Source organism: Artibeus jamaicensis, unplaced genomic scaffold, assembly GCF_021234435.1.
Source record: "Artibeus jamaicensis isolate MK-2021 breed Jamaican fruit bat unplaced genomic scaffold, CSHL_Jam_final scaffold_833, whole genome shotgun sequence".
NCBI lineage: Eukaryota > Metazoa > Chordata > Mammalia > Chiroptera > Phyllostomidae > Artibeus > Artibeus jamaicensis.
Genome location: NW_026522056.1, coordinates 27,636,892 through 27,657,367, shown reverse-complemented (window position 1 = coordinate 27,657,367; position 20,476 = coordinate 27,636,892). Strand labels below are relative to the sequence as shown.

At 42.5% G+C, this 20,476-nt stretch overlaps 1 protein-coding gene across 2 annotated transcripts in view; it reads right to left on the bottom strand.

Moving 5' to 3' along the window:
- The window catches only part of GPM6A (glycoprotein M6A), a 186,759-nt gene that overhangs the window by 77,433 nt on the left and 88,850 nt on the right, over positions 1-20,476 (bottom strand). Inside the window, exon 1 of one of the 2 annotated variants that reach the window (XM_037146544.2) lies at positions 10,527-10,890. The exons of the other annotated variant lie outside the window; for it this stretch is intronic. Within the exon in view, the coding sequence (XP_037002439.1) occupies positions 10,527-10,563 (37 nt within the window). The 5' untranslated portion in view covers positions 10,564-10,890. Of the gene's footprint in view, positions 1-10,526; positions 10,891-20,476 lie in introns of those variants that run through there. 2 annotated transcript variants of the gene reach the window in all.

Below are 20,476 nucleotides of genomic sequence, written 5' to 3'. Positions count from 1 at the left end.
TATATATATATATATATATATATATATATATATATGACAACAAAGTCTCCAAACATTTTGCCAAATTTTGTTAAAATGGAAAATAACAACAAATTAATTAGTTAACAAAGATTTTGGAGAAAGAAGGCTCAATAAGCTTATATACTCCAGGTAAATATAATATGCAAATCTTAAGATGTCATACCATATATTATCTATTTTCTACATGGGAATAATGCACGCATTCAACATTTTCCTAAATGTAGCACACAGAGAGTATAAATATATTAAAGTGCCATTTTTGTAGATGATAGTGCTATAATATTAGAAATTTGACACAGTTCAACTCAATACATCTCTAATACAATAGAATAAGTCACACATCATCTAGTAGACATTTAAAAATTTGCTTTTAATTCCCAAAGGTTGAAAAGAAATGAACACATGTCAGTGAATAGGAGGAGATACGTCGGGGACCTGGTACAGATGAAATGGAGCAGCCAGTGGACCTGATACTTCGTAATAGCACATTTTAAGTGAAAAATACATTCTGTATTTTCATGTTTTAGAAATTATACAATGCACAGCAGAACAGAGATGGGGGAATCCGGCCTCCTGAAGGGACCTCAGGACCACTTGGAAATAATATTGCTTTTGCATCATTGTGAATTGGAAAGAAGATAAAGTACTACTAGAGTTGCAGTCAGAGAGTTTCCTGATAATACAACTGTGAATGTGATGCAAACTTCCCTTCCAATTTATCAGAATTGAGGGGTAAATAGTGTTAATATTCACATAGAAATAGCAGCCACGCCTGACACACAGATGTTGTGAACAAACACCATTATGGAAGAACCATTTTTGTCCTATCTTAGTAGCCCTGCTCACTCTTGTGTGGGGTAGAGACCAATGTCAGTAATGTGTTTGCTCCGTCTCTGATGATTACATTTTCATCTGGTGTCACAATAAATGTCAAAAGTAACCAACAAACAGGTAAATAAAATGATGTTTTCTCAAGATTAAAGTTTTGGCTCAGCCACATAATTGGCAAATAAAACATGACATTATTTTAGATGTTCAGGAAGAGCTCACTCTCAATCTCACCAAAGAATGGTATCACATATTCACCCCAAGTATAAACTGATGGTTCACAAAAAATGAGTACAGCCACCTGTAGGATGGTGTGTGGTGACCCTCCTCACACACCGTGACCAGACCAGCACTGCGTCCCTGTTCTCAGCCCATGCCCGGCCCACGGTACAGGCAGTGGTTAAGGACCGTCTTCCAATGGCAACATGGAAACTGGCAGCATAAGAGAGGGCAGAGGGGAACGCGTTTCTCGCTGACAGGCTGGTCTTTGAATTTGTGACCTTGGAGGCTGGCTGACTAGATGTAGCCTCTGGCAGGCCTTATCTCATGAAGCTGTCCATAATGTTAAACTGTTACTTCTCCTGCAGTTTTGTTGTCTTTAAACCGCACTTCCTGTTGAACAGAGTTGAGGGGAGTGTCAACAAACCGGGAAGCCACCAGGCTACACTTTCTTTATCGGGATCTTTCAAACCGTTAAGAGCTATAATTTTCTAAGTTCCAGGAACCATCTGCTGAACTCAATAGGTTAATATATTTCATTCAATTGCTAGAACTGTAATGTGAAAAGTATGTGGGCACTTCAATAATAAAAACAAAAATCTACTCATTTTCATGAAGGTCGCTATCAAACTACTTGAATGTATTTCAGGTCAAAATAAAAAAAATCTTTTAAAGTCAAATCTGATGACATGAAATGGAGTCATGGCGGCCTTTTCCCAGGCTGGGCTGGCTGCTCTGTAAGATCCGTCTTTATTTGGAAAGTGGTTTTCTATCCGTCCTCTGGCCTGAATGGGGACCTCATCTTTTTCTTCTTCCTCTTCCTCCTCTTTTTCTTCCTCTCCCCCAGTCTCCATCATCACCATCTCCTCCATCTCCATCATCACTGTCATCATCATCACCATCAGAGAGAACTCATTGGGGCACTTGGCAGGTTAGGTTCAAGAACAAAAGATAAAATCCTTACCTGTAGGAACTTCCACTTTGGGACATGGGGCATAACAAATACATTAACAACTAAACAATAAGAGGCGCTATGTATTAAGTGCTAAACAAGCATTTAAAAAAGAACCGTTACAACAATTCAAAATAGTGATAAACCCTTTAGCATCCTTTAATTTTCAATTCTGACTGTACCTCAAGGAAGATTGCTCAGCTACTTCTCAGTGGTCATGGTGCACCATGGGGAGAGGAAAGGGGTCAGGGAGCAATGTCAGAATTTTCTGAATTCCTACTATGTTGCGCATATTATGGCAGTATGTTCACCAGCTCACAATTTCAGCTAACACCCACGTTAAATCCACCAAACGCAAAGGTAATGGCAGAGGAACTGAATTAAAAAGTGGATTTGGAGAAAACTAGGACTGGCCAATGCAGAGTAAGTAGCGCAGAAAGTGAGTGGAGTTGGAGGAGAGCGCCCCCGACCCAGGCACTGGCAGCTGATGGCCCCGCAGGCGGCAGCCGACCACAGGGACTGCCGGCCACTCCACAGGTTCAGGTTCATGGACAGAGTTTGAGTGTGTGGTTTCTGAATTCTAGATCTTATGGCTTAACTATAACCTTCTATTTAGTTGGATAGTTGGATTTTAAGTTCAATTGTTCTATAAGTAGCATTCAGACTCATCTTTTATGGTAAAAGGATGAGAAATTTAAAAATCTGATGACAAACCAGCTTGGAAGTCTCTGAAATATAACAGGTCATTAAGTCAGTCTGGGCTTGGAGACATATGGACACTACTTCAGATGGTCAGAACTTCCCAACGCTGGAGGGTGGTTTTAATGGACAAACCGTATTCAACACCTCATCTAGGAGTTCCGCTGCTCAAACAACGTTTAGCCCTATATTTAAAAAATCAAGGGAGGTGGGGAGCAGGGGCGGGGTGGGCTGAATGGGAGTAATAGACAGAAAACTGTACTTGAAAAATAATTAAATTAAAAAAAACCAAGTCCAAATTGCAAAATCCTGAAAGGTGTTTTATCAAAATCAAGTGTAATTCTTTACTATTACTGAGAAGAAATTTAGTCTAGAGTCCCAAAGTTGGAATGTAAATGTTGTTATTCTTAGGGGGAAAATTATTTTATAATGAGACATTTTTTTTCTCAGAACTAAAGACTATCTCATTCATTAAGTTAAAATCCTCTGTGTTGTCTGCATAATTGTGTGAGGTTTTCTTCTAGTTGCCCACAAATTTGCTCTACTAAAGAGTCACTGACTAAATAGTGTATCCATAAAATTAAATAAGTTTTGAAATTTATTAGAAAATTACGGTCAATATTAATTAATATTGACCTATTATATGATACCAGGTACTCAATATGAAGTGCTTAGGATGGTGCCTCAATTTTAAAATATTAACTATTATACAGGATTTGTCAAAAGTAGGTTTATAGTTGTGAGTATGAAAAACAGTTCATTTTTATATTCTTGTTTATTAATTATTGTATTACTTGCCACACAAACAACTATAAGCATCCATTTGCCCCTCCCTGTATTAACTAATTATCCATGAAAAATAATTTATGTTAGTAGAGGCAGTTGGCTATGGTTCAGATGGGCAATCACTAAATTGAAGTACAATCCTGGTTTGATGCAGAATATCATAAATGAAAATCGATGTCCACTAATGGAAGGAAGGTGACATGAAGAGGTGTCTCAGAAATTGGAAAGAAATGGCTAAGTCTAGAGAAATGGGATTTGATCAAGTACTATTTCTTATTTGAATTACTTACTAGAACTTTTCCTCATCAAATAACAACAAAAATATACACAATTACAAATCTTTCTTCCAGATTTTATTTTATTAAGAAAGAATAGCTAATTCATTCATTCAAAGAACCCTTCTAGTGGAGGAAATAAATTGCATTAAAATAACAGAAATTACCTGCCAAAACATAGAAATTTCTATTGTTAACTAGTGGAAAATATTAATTAGCCAAAAGTTTAATTGCTTCACTTTCACTTGAGAGTAAAGAAAAAGCAAGCATGTTCTACAGCAGCAGGCACTGGGGACAATATGTTCTGTGATCCTAGCATGATTCTCCAGGAAGGGTTCCATCACATCCCTCTCTTGCAGAGGTAGATACACTAAAAGATCACTACTTCTCACGTTACAGAAATCTAAGTCCAAACCCATTAAGCCACTTTACACTATGTGTCAAATGTCTTTGTTTGGGAAATTATTCTGGTCAAACACAGCAGTGATGTTCCAACGCTGCTGATGTATCTGAGTACACCTCATTGATCAGCCACCCTTCCTTCTTCCCAATCTCAGATTTTCTCAGACTGTAACTTAGTTCCCCAGTGAGCTTGATAAAGAGACTGCCATAAGCTACTGGCTGTCATTTGTGGCCCAAGTTAAATTTCCCACTCACAATTTAAGAGAAACAAACCAGCTATCTTCTGTTTTTCTCCCTTTTTATCTTCACAGACAAAGAAGGAAGTTTCTTTCAGATTAAGACTATCTGAGACTGTGGTCACCATGGGAAGAGAGAACACAGGGGAAAACATGGATTATTTTTATAATGTCAGCTAATCCACGGCTGCGCCACCTGCTACTATGGATGCTATCCAACAGGATTCTGAAAGGTAGCCAGGGAATCTGCCCTCAGTGTGTGAAAGCAAACTGTCCAACATTTTGCATGGGGGGAGGTGTGTAAGCGTGGAGGGAAATGGAGGCCAATATTGGCATACTAAACATTATTTCCAGCATCTTATGAATCCCAAACGTATTGCTGCCTTTGGATTAATTAAAAAATAATTAATTTCTATGAACCATCTTGCAGTCAACACTCTAAGTACATTCTGCATCAATATCTCAGTGTAAAACATTGAACTTCTCACTTAAGTGTTTGAGATAACTTTCAATTCAAGGGGTTAATGAAGCAGTTGTATCAAGTACTCCTATTCTAAAAGGTGTATGCACTCATTCTAATGTCATTGTTTAACAAAGAAAAAGCACATGTATCCTTTATCCTAACAAGATGGCAGAACATGTGTATTAAGCATTTTGGATTTCTACAACAAATAGCATCAAAGTTATAGAAAACATAATTAGCAACAGACCCAATGAAAATGTAAGGCGGATAACATTCTAAATCATATCTAAGCCACAGAAGTCATAGTAACCAGAGCAATGCAAAAGTTCTGGGTATTTCTATTAAATTTTATGAAAGATATACCTTATTTTCCTCACTGACAGGTGTTTTAGAACAACACTGGATGACAACATGAAATTAACATTTTTAGACTTCAGCATCAAATGCTAGTGTTAAGCACAGCTGTGAAATCATGGGACTAATTTCTCTTAAACGCTTTATACAATCTGAATCTCTAATTTTCCCAGCTTTGTCATCCAAATGCCAAAATGGCAGCTGACAATAGTTATTGAGGTAAATTTTGTCCACACGGAGCTAGACAAATAAGACACGTTCCCTTTTTTTCACAGGTCTGCAAGTAGCCAGTATTCAAGAAATAAAATGAGGCTAATTCTTCCATTTCAATGATTGTTCAAAGGTTTTTGATGCTGTTATTTTCCTGGTCTATGGATTTCAACAGCATACTGTTGAAGTTTCTAATTCTGTTAATAAAGCAGGCACTTTGACTCATCGTGGTTCTTTGATTTCTTTGCAAGGCTTCTCAAAATAACATATTTTACAATGGATAACTTATTTACTGGTAAGTAGTGGCTATAAGGTAAATTACTTATTCAAGTTCGGGAATCACAGAATGTGTTTGAGAGTTGTGTCCAGCTGAGACTTAAGTGCATACTAAGTGTACATTTGGTTCAGCTGCCAGTTCGCAGGTTAAACTTGTGGAAAAGTTCTTAATGTGAATCCTGATGGAATCTGGACATTAGAAGTCTTTTCCTGGAGGCCTTTTGATTGCATTGAATGAAGATTCATTCCAATTACCTCGAGTTCAGTAGCACAGTCACTAAAAACATATGTGGAGGGACAAGGAGACTGTCCGGGCTGCCAAGGGTCATCCTTCCCAGTTCCGGGGCAAGAGTCCCATTGACCCAGCTCATCCTTCTGGAATCAAGATCGACAGGTCATCGATTACAGGCACACTGAGGGACTGGCTGCCATTTGGTAAAGCTGGGCACATCTGGCCCAAAAAGCAGGGCCAGTGACAGAGGGCTCAGCCGTCAGTTACGGAGTTCAGCCACTGGGTGCAGAGGATGTGTGTGTTGGAGGCGGTGCCCCTGGGAGGGGGGTGGCAGGGGAGCCATGAGCGATGGCCAGCGAAGTGTGGGGTGCGGCAAAAAGTCAGACCCTGGTCTCAGTCTGACTGCACAGAACCTCGACTCCACTACCTGTTCCCTTGTAATTTTGGCCAAGTTCATGAATCTATTTGATTTTTAGCTTCATCAATATCAGTACCACGTATGGCCATTGTGAAGAGTCAATGAGTGAATTTATGTAAAGTTGTTAGGCCATGGTCAGCGCTGGAATCACTGGGCGATTTAGGTCGGCCAGTATCATGTGGTGCCAGAGAGCCAAAGCTGCCTCCCTTCCCACCTAGTGTGCTGGTGTCCCTTCTTCAGGGACAATGTCCAGTGAAAGAAGGGCTAGGCACCAAAGTCCTCGTTTGAGGCAAAAGTAACTGCCGTCAAAAAATTTTCAAAAAGACTTTCAGTCAGCCCATAAGTATAGTATGTGTCTCTAAATGTATAATGCAAAATGTAAAATAAATACATAAAGTATATATATATAGTATGTAAATGTAAAATGTATACTGTAAAATGTGAAGAAGACATTCAAATACAATTGTACAGTGTTGTCAAATACGAGAGAGACAGACACCAAGATTGAATGTCCTTCCGTCTGCCTACGCCTGCAGGTTATGATCGGTGGAGGATGGGCTGACGTGACAATTAGTTCATGGTGCTGGTCTAACCAGGAAGTGGTGGCCATGAGGAGTGTTGGGAGAAGCAGGCACCCTGTTCGTGCCAAGTTTGCCCATCTGCTCCCTCTAGCGACCCGCCCTGGAAGTCCCCGAGGACTCGTTCTCTTGGGGACTGGTGTTGGAGAAGAAGTCAGTGTGAGAAGGTGAAAGCAGAAACTCACGTGCTGCTGGTCAATCCCACTAGAAAACCCTGATGAGAAGGACCGTGGCCTTTCCCTTCCAAGCTGAGGAAACATTTGCATTTGTAACGGTGAGTTTTGAGGCTTGTTTCATGTGATGTTCACATGCAAAAATCAAGTCAGTGCAGTTTCTGGCTGGATGAAGCAGTTGGGCCTGTTTATAAAGATTTCAACTTGCCAGCACTTCCTGCTCATTGCTATTTTCTTTTATCTCTTTATAAATTTACCACTGCTTCCAATGATCGATTCATCAGCCTACCTGTGTGCCCTCCCGTAATCCAGGGACACTTTCATGGAGAGTACCTCAACTGTCACCCACTTCCCTGGCCGCCTGAATCCACTCACGAGCGGACACCTGGAACCGTGTCCATTGTCTCCATCGCAGGAAGGGGTCCAGCACGGCACACCAGGTGCGTGCATACCTTGCATGTGCATGCACACCTTTTAAATCTTTGTAAAAATATCTTCATGCACTTTGCTCAACCCCTCTATGGTAACTGAAGCCCTTGTTGCCAGGATTCGGTGACTGCATATCTCAGTTTTTGATGGCGGCGATACTAGGTTTCTCATGGCCGCACGTAAGGGCTAAACTCAAAACAGCTGCGTTTCTTTTTCTTTCTCTCTTGTCCTCTGCACCAGGACACTGTTGCTTTGGTTGAGCACAAGACACACTCATTGGCTTTTACTTAGAGGACACGTTTTACCAAAAACACATGTGTCTCGAAGACTGAACTCCCGCTCAGCACAAGGAGAACCTCACCTCGGGAGGGTGGCAGAGGTGACCAAAGAAACAGGCTCATGAGCCCAGGTCCTTGTCACAGTGTCACACCACAGCATCAGCTTGCTCGGCAGAGTGGCGGCTGACGTCACCATACTTTTAAATGATCCTCTCCCTCAGCTGAACACCCAGAGTGACATTAGGAGGAGCGATGTGGCTGCTATCAGCTGCCTTTTACAGGTTCAGGGGCGAAGGGAGACCTCATTATGAAGAAAAATATATTTCTTATGAAAGAGCTCTTAAAGTCCTTCAGCATCAACTATATTATTTTTAAGTGTGCTTATGAAACTAGCAGCTTCCTCTTCATATTCTAGTTGAATTTCAAAGGTGACACAGGCAAATACTGGCATGAATTTATATCCTTCTAATTTGTAACAGGGAAGCGCAGGTTGAAATTGTGAAAAGAAGAAGAAAGCATGTTTTGAATAGAAGAAAAATGTGTGGTATCTGGATTATTATTTAGACAATCCTACACGACTTAAGAAAAGCAGGAGACAGGCTCATGCACAGCGCTGCTTCCCTTTAAGGCCGACAGGTCTTCCGATCTGTCCACCCAAACTCTTGAGCAACCTCCGACCATCCCTCCCACTAGTCAAGGGGCTCCTCCAACTCAGACTCCATCAAATTGCACATCACCCACTCCACACACACCTAGAGAGAGCATTAATATTCAAACACAACTTTCTAACAACAAATTACATAGAAAAGGTGCCACAGGCATAGCTGGAGAAGTAGAAATGGGACTGAAGAGAATTAAATGATCTTTTTCTCAATTATGAAATAAAAGCTCAGTCCTAGATATTTTAGCTATATATCTTTATATGCTTCAGGCCATTATACAACTTTTCTGCCAATTTTTAAACAACCATTTCCCCCTGCTGTTCCCAATGGAAGTGTGCACAGCTTGCTGATGCAAGGACCCACTGCGACAGACCCTCCCCGACTTGTCACTGCTCCCCCACCCCGAGGAGGAAGGGTTTCGATGTTCCCCGAAAAAAACATCGCAACTAATTACATCATTTCCCTTCATTCCTGCACCTACCAAGGCTTGGTGAGACACAGCCAACCTGTTACCACAGTACATGATTTAGCTCAAGATTCTATTCAGTGCAGTGAATATCATTTCTCTATTTAAAACTGTCAGTTTATCTTTCCTTAAAGAAGTTCTCTAGCCAAAAAGCAATCTCATCATGTGTTATAAAAAGATGTTAAAATATTTTATTCCTAAAGTAAAACAGTCAGTAGAGATGCCTTTTAAGGATGGAAATTACCCTGAAAATTTGCCACTTCAAATGACTGATGAACACAAACTATTTGTTCATAGAAAAAGGTAGCTGAGGTTTTTTTTAAAATTTAACAAGTAGATCATATGAAATCTCTAGATTATTTTGCTTCTACTACAGATTATCATTAACAAGTATGCTAATCACTAAAAATGAGACATTGGCTTATGTATTACCTTCCTTTACTGCTTATATAAAACCTTTACATATTTATTGTCATAGGCTCTGATGACATGTGTGTGTATGTTTATGTGTGTGCAAGTATGTGTGTCAAGAGACACAGCAAAGCTGGATGGTTCAGAATAATAATAAAAAAAACAACTACAGTGTGCTTCCAAAGTACCTATTTTATTGTGTGACGTATAGCATTTTCTTAAACAGTGCATCATACACCCTCAAAATCAGATGTGGCGGCTGACTCTTTCCAACACTGTCCTCGGACATTGCCCTCATGCCGTGCTGCCCCCCGCCACAGCTGCCCTCTGAAGACAGGAGCACTTTCTCTGTGACATTACGTAAGCCCGAGAGCAGAGGGGCAGAGGAGGCTGCTGACGCTGGTAGGAGACCAACAGCCCCTCCAAGCCAGCGCTGGGCGCGCAGAAATTCTAGGGTGCCTGAATCCCTTGAAATTGCCAATATTTGGCCATTTTTAACCTAAAATGACAATTTCATGGTAACTTTAATAGACAGATCCACCTACACAGGCTAAAAAATGCATCGGAAAATGCCCTTGGTCGTGCAACACCGACGTCGGCTCCCAGAGGGGGGAAGCCTGTCTCCAGTGCCCACTGACACCCGGCAAACCTCTGCTTCCTCTATGTTTAAACTGCATTCGTGCCCAAAAGAAAAAAAAAAAAAAAAGACTGTGTTCAAAAGGTGCCCCAACCAAAACGTAATAAATAAACTCTTGGTCTTTGTTCTGCGAGGTGCCCTCTCCAAGGTGTCGGTGACGGTTACATCACTGCATTTTTAGCTACGACTGGCTCCAAATATTGCGTGGCGCTCCCACCAGGGATCCCTGGACTCAGCCGACAAGCGTGGACACATGCGATAAATAAAGGTTAACAAAGACTGGTCTAAGGACTAGTCCGCTACGATACCGCAGTGCTCTTATCGTGGACACGAACGATTTGCAAACCGCCACCCCATTGCTGCCAAAACCCCCTGCAAGTGAAGAACAGGCGAAGGGGGGAGAGAGAAATGCCCTCCCAGGGCGCGATGTTCGTCAGCCCCACTGCCGAGTGCCCAAAGCAAACAGGGGAACTGCACAATAATTACCGAGCCACCAATAAACCCCCCTTGTAGCACAGTACCTTTCTGTGTCTGCCCCTCTTCCATATTCTCCTCCATGGCTACCCTTCTTCGGTACGCTCTGGTCCTCGGGATTAATCAAAAGCTCAGTTAGACGCTGGAGAGCCTGGTGATTTTCTGCCCCTGGGAGGCTCCCGCAGCCGTGGCTGGGGCAAGTCCTCGGAGCTTAGCGAAGGCTCCCTCGCGCCTCTTGTTTGCTTGCAGACAGGCTGTCAAGTGCAATTTCATTCAAATTACTCTTCCGTGAAGATTATCAATTTTTCTTCTCAAAGCTGCCCATTGTGTAGCACTGTAAGCAGGTATTCAAGCAAACAGCCTGAGAATTTTGGGGGGAAATCTGGTCTGAATCCCAGCAGCAGAGACTCTATGATTCATAAGCCTTGCTTTGCATTTAAAGTGAGGAGAAGAAATTGAGGTTTGTATGGAAATCTGGGCTCTGAATTGGAAAGAGGCTGGGCTGTGAGCAGATGGAGGGGTGTCCTCCAACAGGAAGCAGACCACCACCCCAGAACCCCCCCTCGCCACTGGAGTGGGAAAGCCCGGACGCTGCCCCTTCCCTGGGCTGCAGGAGGGGCTGCTTGCCCAGCCAGATACCTTGCAGAGTGCGTTTTCCTTTCTTCTCCTCAGAGGGTCTAGTTAATTTGATTTAAAAGTGCCAGGAAAAGCACGCATGATACCGTCTCAGGGTTTAATCTGGAAAGGGTTGTTATTATTAAGAGCGGACTTGTAAGCTCACACCTTTCGGATTTGAAAAGATACAGAAGTCTATGGTTTTCAAAAGAAGAAGTTATAAACCTTTAAGCCTGAAAGATATGTTTTAAGTAATTATTTTTCTTCAGTGCCATGAGATGCTTGAAGGAAAGGGAAAAACAAACACTGACATTAAATAAAAGAAGCTATTGATGTCTTTGGAATTTATTGTTCCAATTGTGGACCACCAAAACTGCTGATTTAAAAGGGAATCTCTTGAAAGGGAACTGTTTCAAGGGTCATTACTGGGGAATGAGAAGGAAGAGATTCTAGATAAGGAACAACGGGCTAAGCAATTTATAATGGGCGTCTGCAGTCTGATTTGGAATGCAGATCCCAGCGCTGCAGTCGGGCAAGAAATTAGCATTTGTACTTCAGCCTCCGAGGGACAGGGCGCAACCCCAGAGGCTGGTGCCACACAAAAGGTGCAGCAAGGAAATAAACAGCGTCTCTTTCAAGGGGGAAGAAGCCTTTCCTAGAATCCGAAGGAAGAAGGACCCCTGCCTCTGGCTCCATCTCTAACCAGCGTGCATGCTCGCAAACACACAGCTGTAGTCCTCACCATCAATCAAAACTAATTCATAGCCTAGTTATCTACAGCACATGTTTCTTGCATCATAGAATATATTCTGCATACATTTTAAAAAACGGCATGTTACACACCACCCTCTTCATTACAAAAGCAGCTATTTAGAAGAAAGAGATTTCGTGCACAACAGACTACTTTCTCATTTCTCATAAAAGAATGTTTAGCCTTCTCAGTTGTATAATCATTTGCACTTATTTTCTCTCGTCAAATGAGCTGAGCCTATAGGTAACTGAAATCTAAAACCTATGTCTTCTGTATGTGTTCGAATCCATGTTCCTGGGTCAGGGAGAGAGCTGCTTGCTCAAGGCAGGGATGGAGAGAAGGAACCACAGGGAAATCAAACAGCGAACACACAGCCTGCAGCCTCCATGGACCCCAAACTGGGCGGACCTGGCCTCCCCCCCACACTCCAGGGGCACCCCTCCCCGTGAGTAGGTTCCATTCATTTGACACCACAGAAGCCCTCAGTGCAACAAGCCATGAAAGAAAGGATAAATAATGCCAGTCTAGATTCTGAGAGTGCTTTACAATCTACAAACCACGTTTGCATGTGTTAACCCATCTATTAAAAAACAGAGAAAATGTTATTTGGTCCCATTTTGTGTTGGAAAACTGAGACGTGGAGACACTCAGGGTGGGGGCTCATCAAGGCCCAGGTGAGTCCTGGATCCACAACATGGGTGTCCATCTAAAGCTCTGACCATGGCGGCCACTCCTGCCTGCTGTCCCTCACCAGCGTCTTTCCCAGCTTCGCCAACCAGCCTCAGGCCGCAGCGGTCTTCCTGCGCACAGGAAGGGGACGGGGAAAAGGAAATGAAAGGGAAAGGAAAAATTCTCATGGGGCAAGATAAATGCACAAGTAACTGTGACCTCTGTTCCTTCTGAACACTCTGAAGCAGAGCAACAAATTCCAATAATCATCACCTGTTAGTCTAAACTGGACTTTTTTCACCAAAAAAAACTGTTACCAACAGAAGACAAGAGCAATATGTACTGAGTTTCTTAAATAGACAAGAACCACCTCAGACCCTAGCACGTGAACTTGCACAGAAAAAAAAGGGCACAGGCAGCTTCTGAGGGCGACCGAGCAGATATTCATTCTGTGATTGTGGAAGATACACCTCACACGGAATGTACCGTGTTGACCACGTCCAAGTGCGCAGTCCTGTGGCACGGAGGACATCCACACTGTCCTGTGGCCATCACCTCCCTCCGTCTCCAGAACTTTCCCTTCTCCCAAAGGGAAACTGTGTCCCCATGGAGCGTGGATACACATCTCTTCTCCCCGTTTGAGGGCAGTTGAGTTGCTGTGGCTGATCATCGGTTTTAGAATTGTTTTTTGAAGTCTTGACCTCATTTCAACTAAAAATATTTTGAATAACCTAGCATCTATAAACTAGTGAGAAAAGAAAAGTGGTTGTCATTACTGCAGACTACTTTGTGAATTCTAAAATGTACTTTATGAACCTTAAGAAGTGACGATGCTTTTCTTGTAACTCTCCTTTAAGACACAAATTGAGATGATGAGATGCCTCATCTACTATTTTTTCATTATATCACTTTGTATTTTCCTCCTCTGTATTTTTAGTCATTTATTTTAAAAATATGATGAGTTCAACAGGTAGTTTAAAAATATGTTAATACTCTCTGGCCAGTGTGGCTCAATGGACTGAGTGTGGGCCTGGGAACCAAAGGGTTGCCGGTCCACTTCCCAGTCAGGGCACATGCCTGATCCCCAGTCAGTGGCTGGGGGCGGGGTGTGCAGTGGAAAAGGCAACCACACATTGATGTTTCTCTCCCTTTCCTAAAAACAAATAAATAAAATCTTTAAAAGGATAAAAATATGAGAATAAATGTCCTTCTCAGTTTCTCTTTCAAACACTGTTTAAGAAACATTTAGAATCTCCGTTGCTGTTCTCTTGCATTAGCAGGAGACATGCTGGTCACTATGCCCAAACCCACTGTGAGACCTTCTCATTTTTCCTAAGTCATCTTAACTTGGGGTTGGCTCTTTCTTTAACGCTCCATCTTATCTTTATAAACACTTTATTATACAAACCAAGAAAATATCTACCTATTCCTCTGACATATAATTAGGCATCTTTGTGATACAACATTGCAGAGGCAGACAAGAAAACAAAGTCACGGATTACATAGCCCTTTGATGATCACAAATACCACATCGAATGGGAGGAAGGGAAAAGAAATGGCCAAGGTTTTGGGGGCAGACACAGAAAAGGGGACCCATGGAAACACGATTATATGAACCAAGTATATGGAGCACAGGACAGACAGACCTGAGCACTGTTCAAAAACTGCTCCTCTTTCCTCAAAAGTTTTGGACACAGATCCAGTGCTATTTGAAGAATAAAATGCCTTAGTTGGCTTTTTCCTACATTTTGACTAAGAAAAAGAACGCTTCTTACTGCTGGTTTAAGCTCTAGGTCAGAAATCAACTTCCATGAAATCTTCTCACAGAAAATTAAAATTACTGCACACACTTGAACTGTTGTGATTATAAAAGTAGCGCAGTGTTCTCTGGAGCTGTACAATGGTGTACTGCAGCCCATTCACAGAATGAGCCCAGCCTTCCCAAGTCTTGCTGGACTTCAGTATTGGCACCCTTACTTTCTTTCATTTTTATTGTGCAAATATTTATTTGGCATTTTTACATGCGTAGGCAAGAGGGATGCATACCTGCCATCGTGGTGTTCACAGCACAAGTCAAAAATAGCAATTTTGTGGCACGTGTGGCAACTAGAAAGGACGCAAGAGCACAGGTGCTACGTGGGTCTACAGCGAGGACGGCTAACCTGCTCTTCAGTTCTGACAGTTGGGGAAGTTTTCTTGCTCTTCTAAAAGGCGTAGTAGGTTGCTCTACTTTCAAAGGCTGAGCAACTTTCTCCAGGAGGCATAGCTGATGAATGAAGGAACTGGGATTTGAGTTTTGGTCTATTTCTATACTGCCCCCTCCCCGTCCACATACCCACAAAAGGATAACTCATTCAGCACTTAACACAGCCATGAGATAGCTCGTGTTAGCCTGTCTTCATTTCTGAATAAAGTCTTAGAGCTACCTTAAAGATGATGGACATAGCTTCCGCCTTGGTTGAAAGATGAATTTTTTTCTCTCTATTCATTTGTCCTAAAGTTTAACTATATAGAAATCTCAGTTAAGCCTAACTTTACATACCACATTGCATATTGGAAATGACAAGACTATAAAAATAAATAAATAAGAAGAGAGGGGGGGAGGAAGAAGGGGAGGGAGGAGACACATGTCAGGCAAAGCTACAGCCTGTGAGAAGTTCTGAGGTTTGAAGTACTGCATTTAAGTCTCGTTTTGAAAGTTTATGCAGGCACAGATGACAGAGAAAAATCTCCTGAAAGAGCCGATTACACAACACGGCGTGCAGAGACATGATGAGGAGAAATAAGGCCCCACGGCTTCTCCACTTTATGATAAGCATGCTGATCTCCTGTGCTTACACATTCCACTGCACGCCCTTTTATGGGCAAAGCAAATACATGGAAGTCTACTCTTCCATACCCAGGGATCATCTTAGGTAATTTGCAGGTCCTTCTTATCTGATCGAAGGCAATTACCCACAGGTTGACAGCCTCTCTCCCCGCTTCGAAATGCCCCCGCCAGTGCCGTGGCCCCTACGACTGACAACCAGGGAGAGACAGGCACCTCCTGCTTGGTTCCAGTGTGGTGTAGGGTTTTACACATTTGTCCTTTCTCGGGAGCTGGGTATCTGAAGATATTTTTGGGATTTGTCAGTCTGAGCAAGAGACCTTTGACTGTGATCCACTCTCCATGAACCAAGGACAATACAGACACACTCAAGTCCTGCAGGTGCCAGAACAGCCAGAAATCATTCTCCCAAGAAAGCCTTATTGGCAATGACAGACCATGCCTCCAAAGGTAGTGACACACTCCAGTCTTCCGATGATGTGCAGAGCCCACCTGCTAACCACCGCGCTGCTGCCCCTGCACACTGATGGCTCACCTGGACCCTGGAGAGCCCCACTAGGCCTCCCCACCCCAGCCATGTGGCGTGGGCAATTGTTCACTATGGTTTTCCGCCACATGCTCAAGTCACCCACAAACACCCTGCTGCAGCTGTCCTCGATAAAGAGCCAGGCTAGTTTTAGGATTTGCTACTGCAAAGATTAGGTCATGGAGGGCCGATTTATTTCCTCCCTCCATTCGACTGCCTGGATTTCAACATCATTTGTGTACAACTCATATTTGCTGAGTGCTGCATATTCTTTACTTTTCCTGTTGCATATGGAAGGCATTTCAACGCATGTTCCCTGGGCCCATCCCTGCGAACAGAGACCGTAAGTCACGCTTGTTTCTCCAGTGCTGCTGATGCGGTGAGACCGAAGGCAAACCCATTTACAATGACATGCCCAGTTTTCCCAGGACTGAATCTAACTCTTCCCATTCAGTAATCCTTCACGAATATTTGTGTGGCATTCGCTGCATGCTGGGCACATTTTCACCTCACTGATTACCTGCAATCCTGAAAACAAGTGGCATTCCTGGCCACAGGTGACAAGACTGAGATTTCGATAAGCAAATCATCTGTACAAGTCCCACGGCTATGGTGAAGCAGACCTGAACGTGAGCTCTCAAAGTGATTCAAGAAGCAGAAAGCAAACAAATGTTCACTAATCAGTTCCTGCAAACAAGTGATACAAAAATATACTTAAAAGTTGCCCATGTTTAACAGTCTTAACATGTGTGGCTGAATGAGTAGGATGCCAGAAAAATCTGTGAGGACTTTTCTCCAAGCATCTCTTCTCCCGGATCCTGTGTAAATAGTCCCCACCATGGGGAACTGTTGATACAAACTGCATTATAAATTTAAGATAAATTTAAATTTGAAAAGATCTTCAAATACAAGATGTCCAAGGGAACCTTGCCTGGGGATAATCTTTCATTCATTAATTCATCAACTGCCTATTAAGTGCTACATCCTTCCAGATACAGATCTAACCTATGGCGCAAGCTCAATGAAAGCAAGTAGAAAAATACATACAAAAAGACAGTCTCAAGTTCCGATGTGGGCAATTAACAAGTGGAATCAAGATAATGCACCAAAGAGTGTTCGAGGGGCTCCTTTGGTTTGTGCTGTCAGTATGCGGGGCCCTTGAACATTACCCATTCCCATGGCAATAAATGTGTATGCGCAAATCTCTAGTATGAGATGGTCGTTGAGAGAGTTTTACTATTTATCAGATGTGAAACAAAGCAATGAGAGACTTGAGCATCAGCAGTGATCATAAGTGTTCCGTTTTCTGTCCAAATTGGATCTATTGATGTAGTACAACATAACATTTGTAAGTGGAACACTTTCAAGTCAAGATGAATTCAAAGTTGTAGTTTTTGTGTTTTGTTTTGAAGGAGCTCCTTACATTTAATTGCAAAAACCAGTTGCCATCAATCTGTATCTTGAGGCTTGGAACACCCTAAAATATTCCGATATGCATGAATTCATTTTCTCTTTTGCCTGCTTTCTCTGTTGTTCTCTCCTCCTCCTCCCTGCCGCCCCTCCCCTGAGTACAATCAGGATCGAGACACTGTGTGCGATTCCAAAACTATCACACTCTCCATTGAAAACACTGCTATTTAAATACACCTGCCAGGTGGCCCCTCAGTGTTTCTGGGTTGTTAATACAGGGGTTTTAATATTATGTTGATTTTTGAAGACATTCACTTGAAGGAGGTACCTATTGACATATATTAAACCAAATAAACAAAACTGGGTGGCAGAAGTTGGTGGCGATCACCAGCCTTCTCTGGATGGTCCCGAGATGAGAGGATACAAACAATGTCCAATGGTGGAGTGAAATCTAAAACACCTTCTGTCCACAAAAACGTGTTTCTCACGTCTCACTGAGTCTGTTACTAACAAACTTGTATTTAACCCCCATGTCCGCGTTCGTCCAATCAGACAGAACAGTGAAGGGGGGGATACCATGTGCCTTTAGTGAATTCTGATGGTGATTCACTTCTTTATCAACAAGCACTGGGCCAGGAACGCTGGTGGGGATGCTCTCTCTCCCTTTCCTCCAGTACACAATGACTCTGTCCCTACTTGTCCTCCTGCCCCCCACGAGGTGACAGCACCAGGCCCTGTGCCAAATGCCTTAGACACACCATCTCATTTTGTCTCTCTGACACCTTCAGGAAGTGGTCTTCTATAGTTAAAGCCATTTGGAAGATGAGGGAAATAGACTCCAGATGAAAGCAAATGGAAAAGTTCCTTGAAAAATATAAAATGCTACATGAAAATGATGTAATTACAACCACTGTTACAATTTCATGAGCAGAAGAAGATTGTGATGTGTGGAAACACTCTCCACTGGAGTTCCCCTCGAACATGAAGTTGACAGTAGCGTGTTGGTGCACAGGCCACGATTCAGAGCACCACCCAAGCACTCAGTCTGGGCTTCCCGGGCACCAGTCGCAGTCCATGGCCCTTCTGTCCATGCCACCAACTCAGGAATGTTCACACCCCATAGTTACCCCACTTCACAGACATGGAAACAGAGGGGGAGAAAGAACCAGGAACCTGCCCCAGGGAAGAGTTAGCCGGGCTGGGATCAGAGGCCAGGCAGCCTGGGTCTCAAGCCTGAGCTCTCAATTATCATACTAAACTATGTCTGCAGAATAGACTGTAAGGATGCAAACCAATTGGCTACGTATGTGGCACGCTTAGGTAGCAAATGGCAGGAATACTTCCCCTAGAGCAGCTGCCTTCATCCACTTGGGGACCTCAGTTGGGTCCCCATGATGTATGCAGGGAGCTCATGTTTAGCAACCAGACTCAATGGCAGCTTTGCCAGCTCTGTGCATCCTTGTGACGTATTTATGGCTCTGCTCCTTGTTCATAAACTAAGACAAAGGATACCCATTCATCAGGGATATTGCAAGACCATGTGTGTTCAGCACAAATCTTGGCATTGGCTTGATTGGCCCTCAGGAAATATTAGAGTCCTTTCTCTGACTACAAATGTGACTTCAGTTCCAATAATTCACCATCCCATAAACTACTTAGGAAAAGATAAGGGAAAGGGCCTTGGGTCATGAAATGGCAGCTTTCAAATGAACTACAGATTGTCTTGAGCCATAAGGTAAGCTGTTCTGTGAAAATAATTTTATCCTGAGAATCTGTAAATAGGATACTTTTCTCCCCCAAACAATGTGTAGCTATTTTCTTGGGAGTCAGTGCATCCATCTGACAGAGTGGGGGGCTGACCCAGTGTAGTAAGTAACTCCTCCTTGGGGGTCAGTTCTGTGCTTGCTCAGGCCACAGCTCTGCCTAAACAAACCTGTCACAAGACAGAGCTGTCTGGTGTTATTAGGGAGGGTCGGAAGCATGGTAGGAAGCCTGCCAGTCAACTGTACTGAAATACTGGGGAGCATGGGAGGTTTTGGGATGATAAGCTGCGTCCCAGGCTTAGTAAAGGGCATAATTTTGACATGTCATGTGTTTGAAGTTTGGAAGCTTCCATGATCTCATTTTAAAGCTTCGTGTTGCGAGTTCTTACAGCAGAAGGACCAGGCAGGCAACAGCCTTGCCGCACTGTTTCAAGGCAGTGATGCTGTTCACAAACCTAGGAAGTACCTAGTTGTGAGGGGATTTTTCCTATTACACAAACTCTTTAAGTTCATCATCCCAAATTTTTAATAAGAGCCAATAAAACTGGCTTACACGCTACCCACAGGTTATACCTTTGTGGGCCTGCTACACTCCTGAACCCCAACCTGTGGATGGTGTTAGAGGCAAATACACATATCACATTGAGTCTCTGAAATATGCTAAGCTAAAAACAATGACAAATACAATCATTATAAGTGGAACTGAAGAACTCAACAGAACTTATGGATTATAACGTAATTTTAAGACAGTGCTTTAAATTGTTCTTGTGCAGTCGGTGTTCATAAGGCAAATTTCAATTTTATTAAATTCTATCTTTTAAGGATGTAATATATAGTTCGTATCTATAGAAAGAGTGCAGAATAATATTTCTTGTTTAGTGCCAGCATTACAGTATTTAAATTTTTTAATTGTAAAGATTATTACATTTTTTATACATCTGAATTAAATTGAAAGTGGATTTGACGTATTTCAGCAATAAAGCATAACCATATCAACAGGGGGAAAGTGTCAAGTCGAAAGATCATTTTAGACCAGAAAATACGGTGGCCATTTTGGACCAGTGAACAGGGCGGCAAATGCAGCTCCACCCCAACACAAACAATAGCTTGTGAAATGCTGTAACAGACAGCAGTAAGGCAGGTATTAAATCGGTGAAACGGCAAAGTCGATTGTATAGGATGGATGCCTACTGAAAAAGTGTTTTAAATTACTATGTCATCTGTAGAGTTCCCTGTGGATTTTTTTTAGCCATTTTCCATTTTTGCACGTAGAGACTTCAAGACCATATTTCAGAACAATTACCAGGATGTGCCCTTGATGCAGTAAATAAAATCAGAATGGAGCTGTCCGCCTTGGGGGTTATACAACGTGACTACAAAACTAAAGGCAGAAACCATGGACAAGGTAGATTGAGGTTGGGCTGGATTAGAATGGC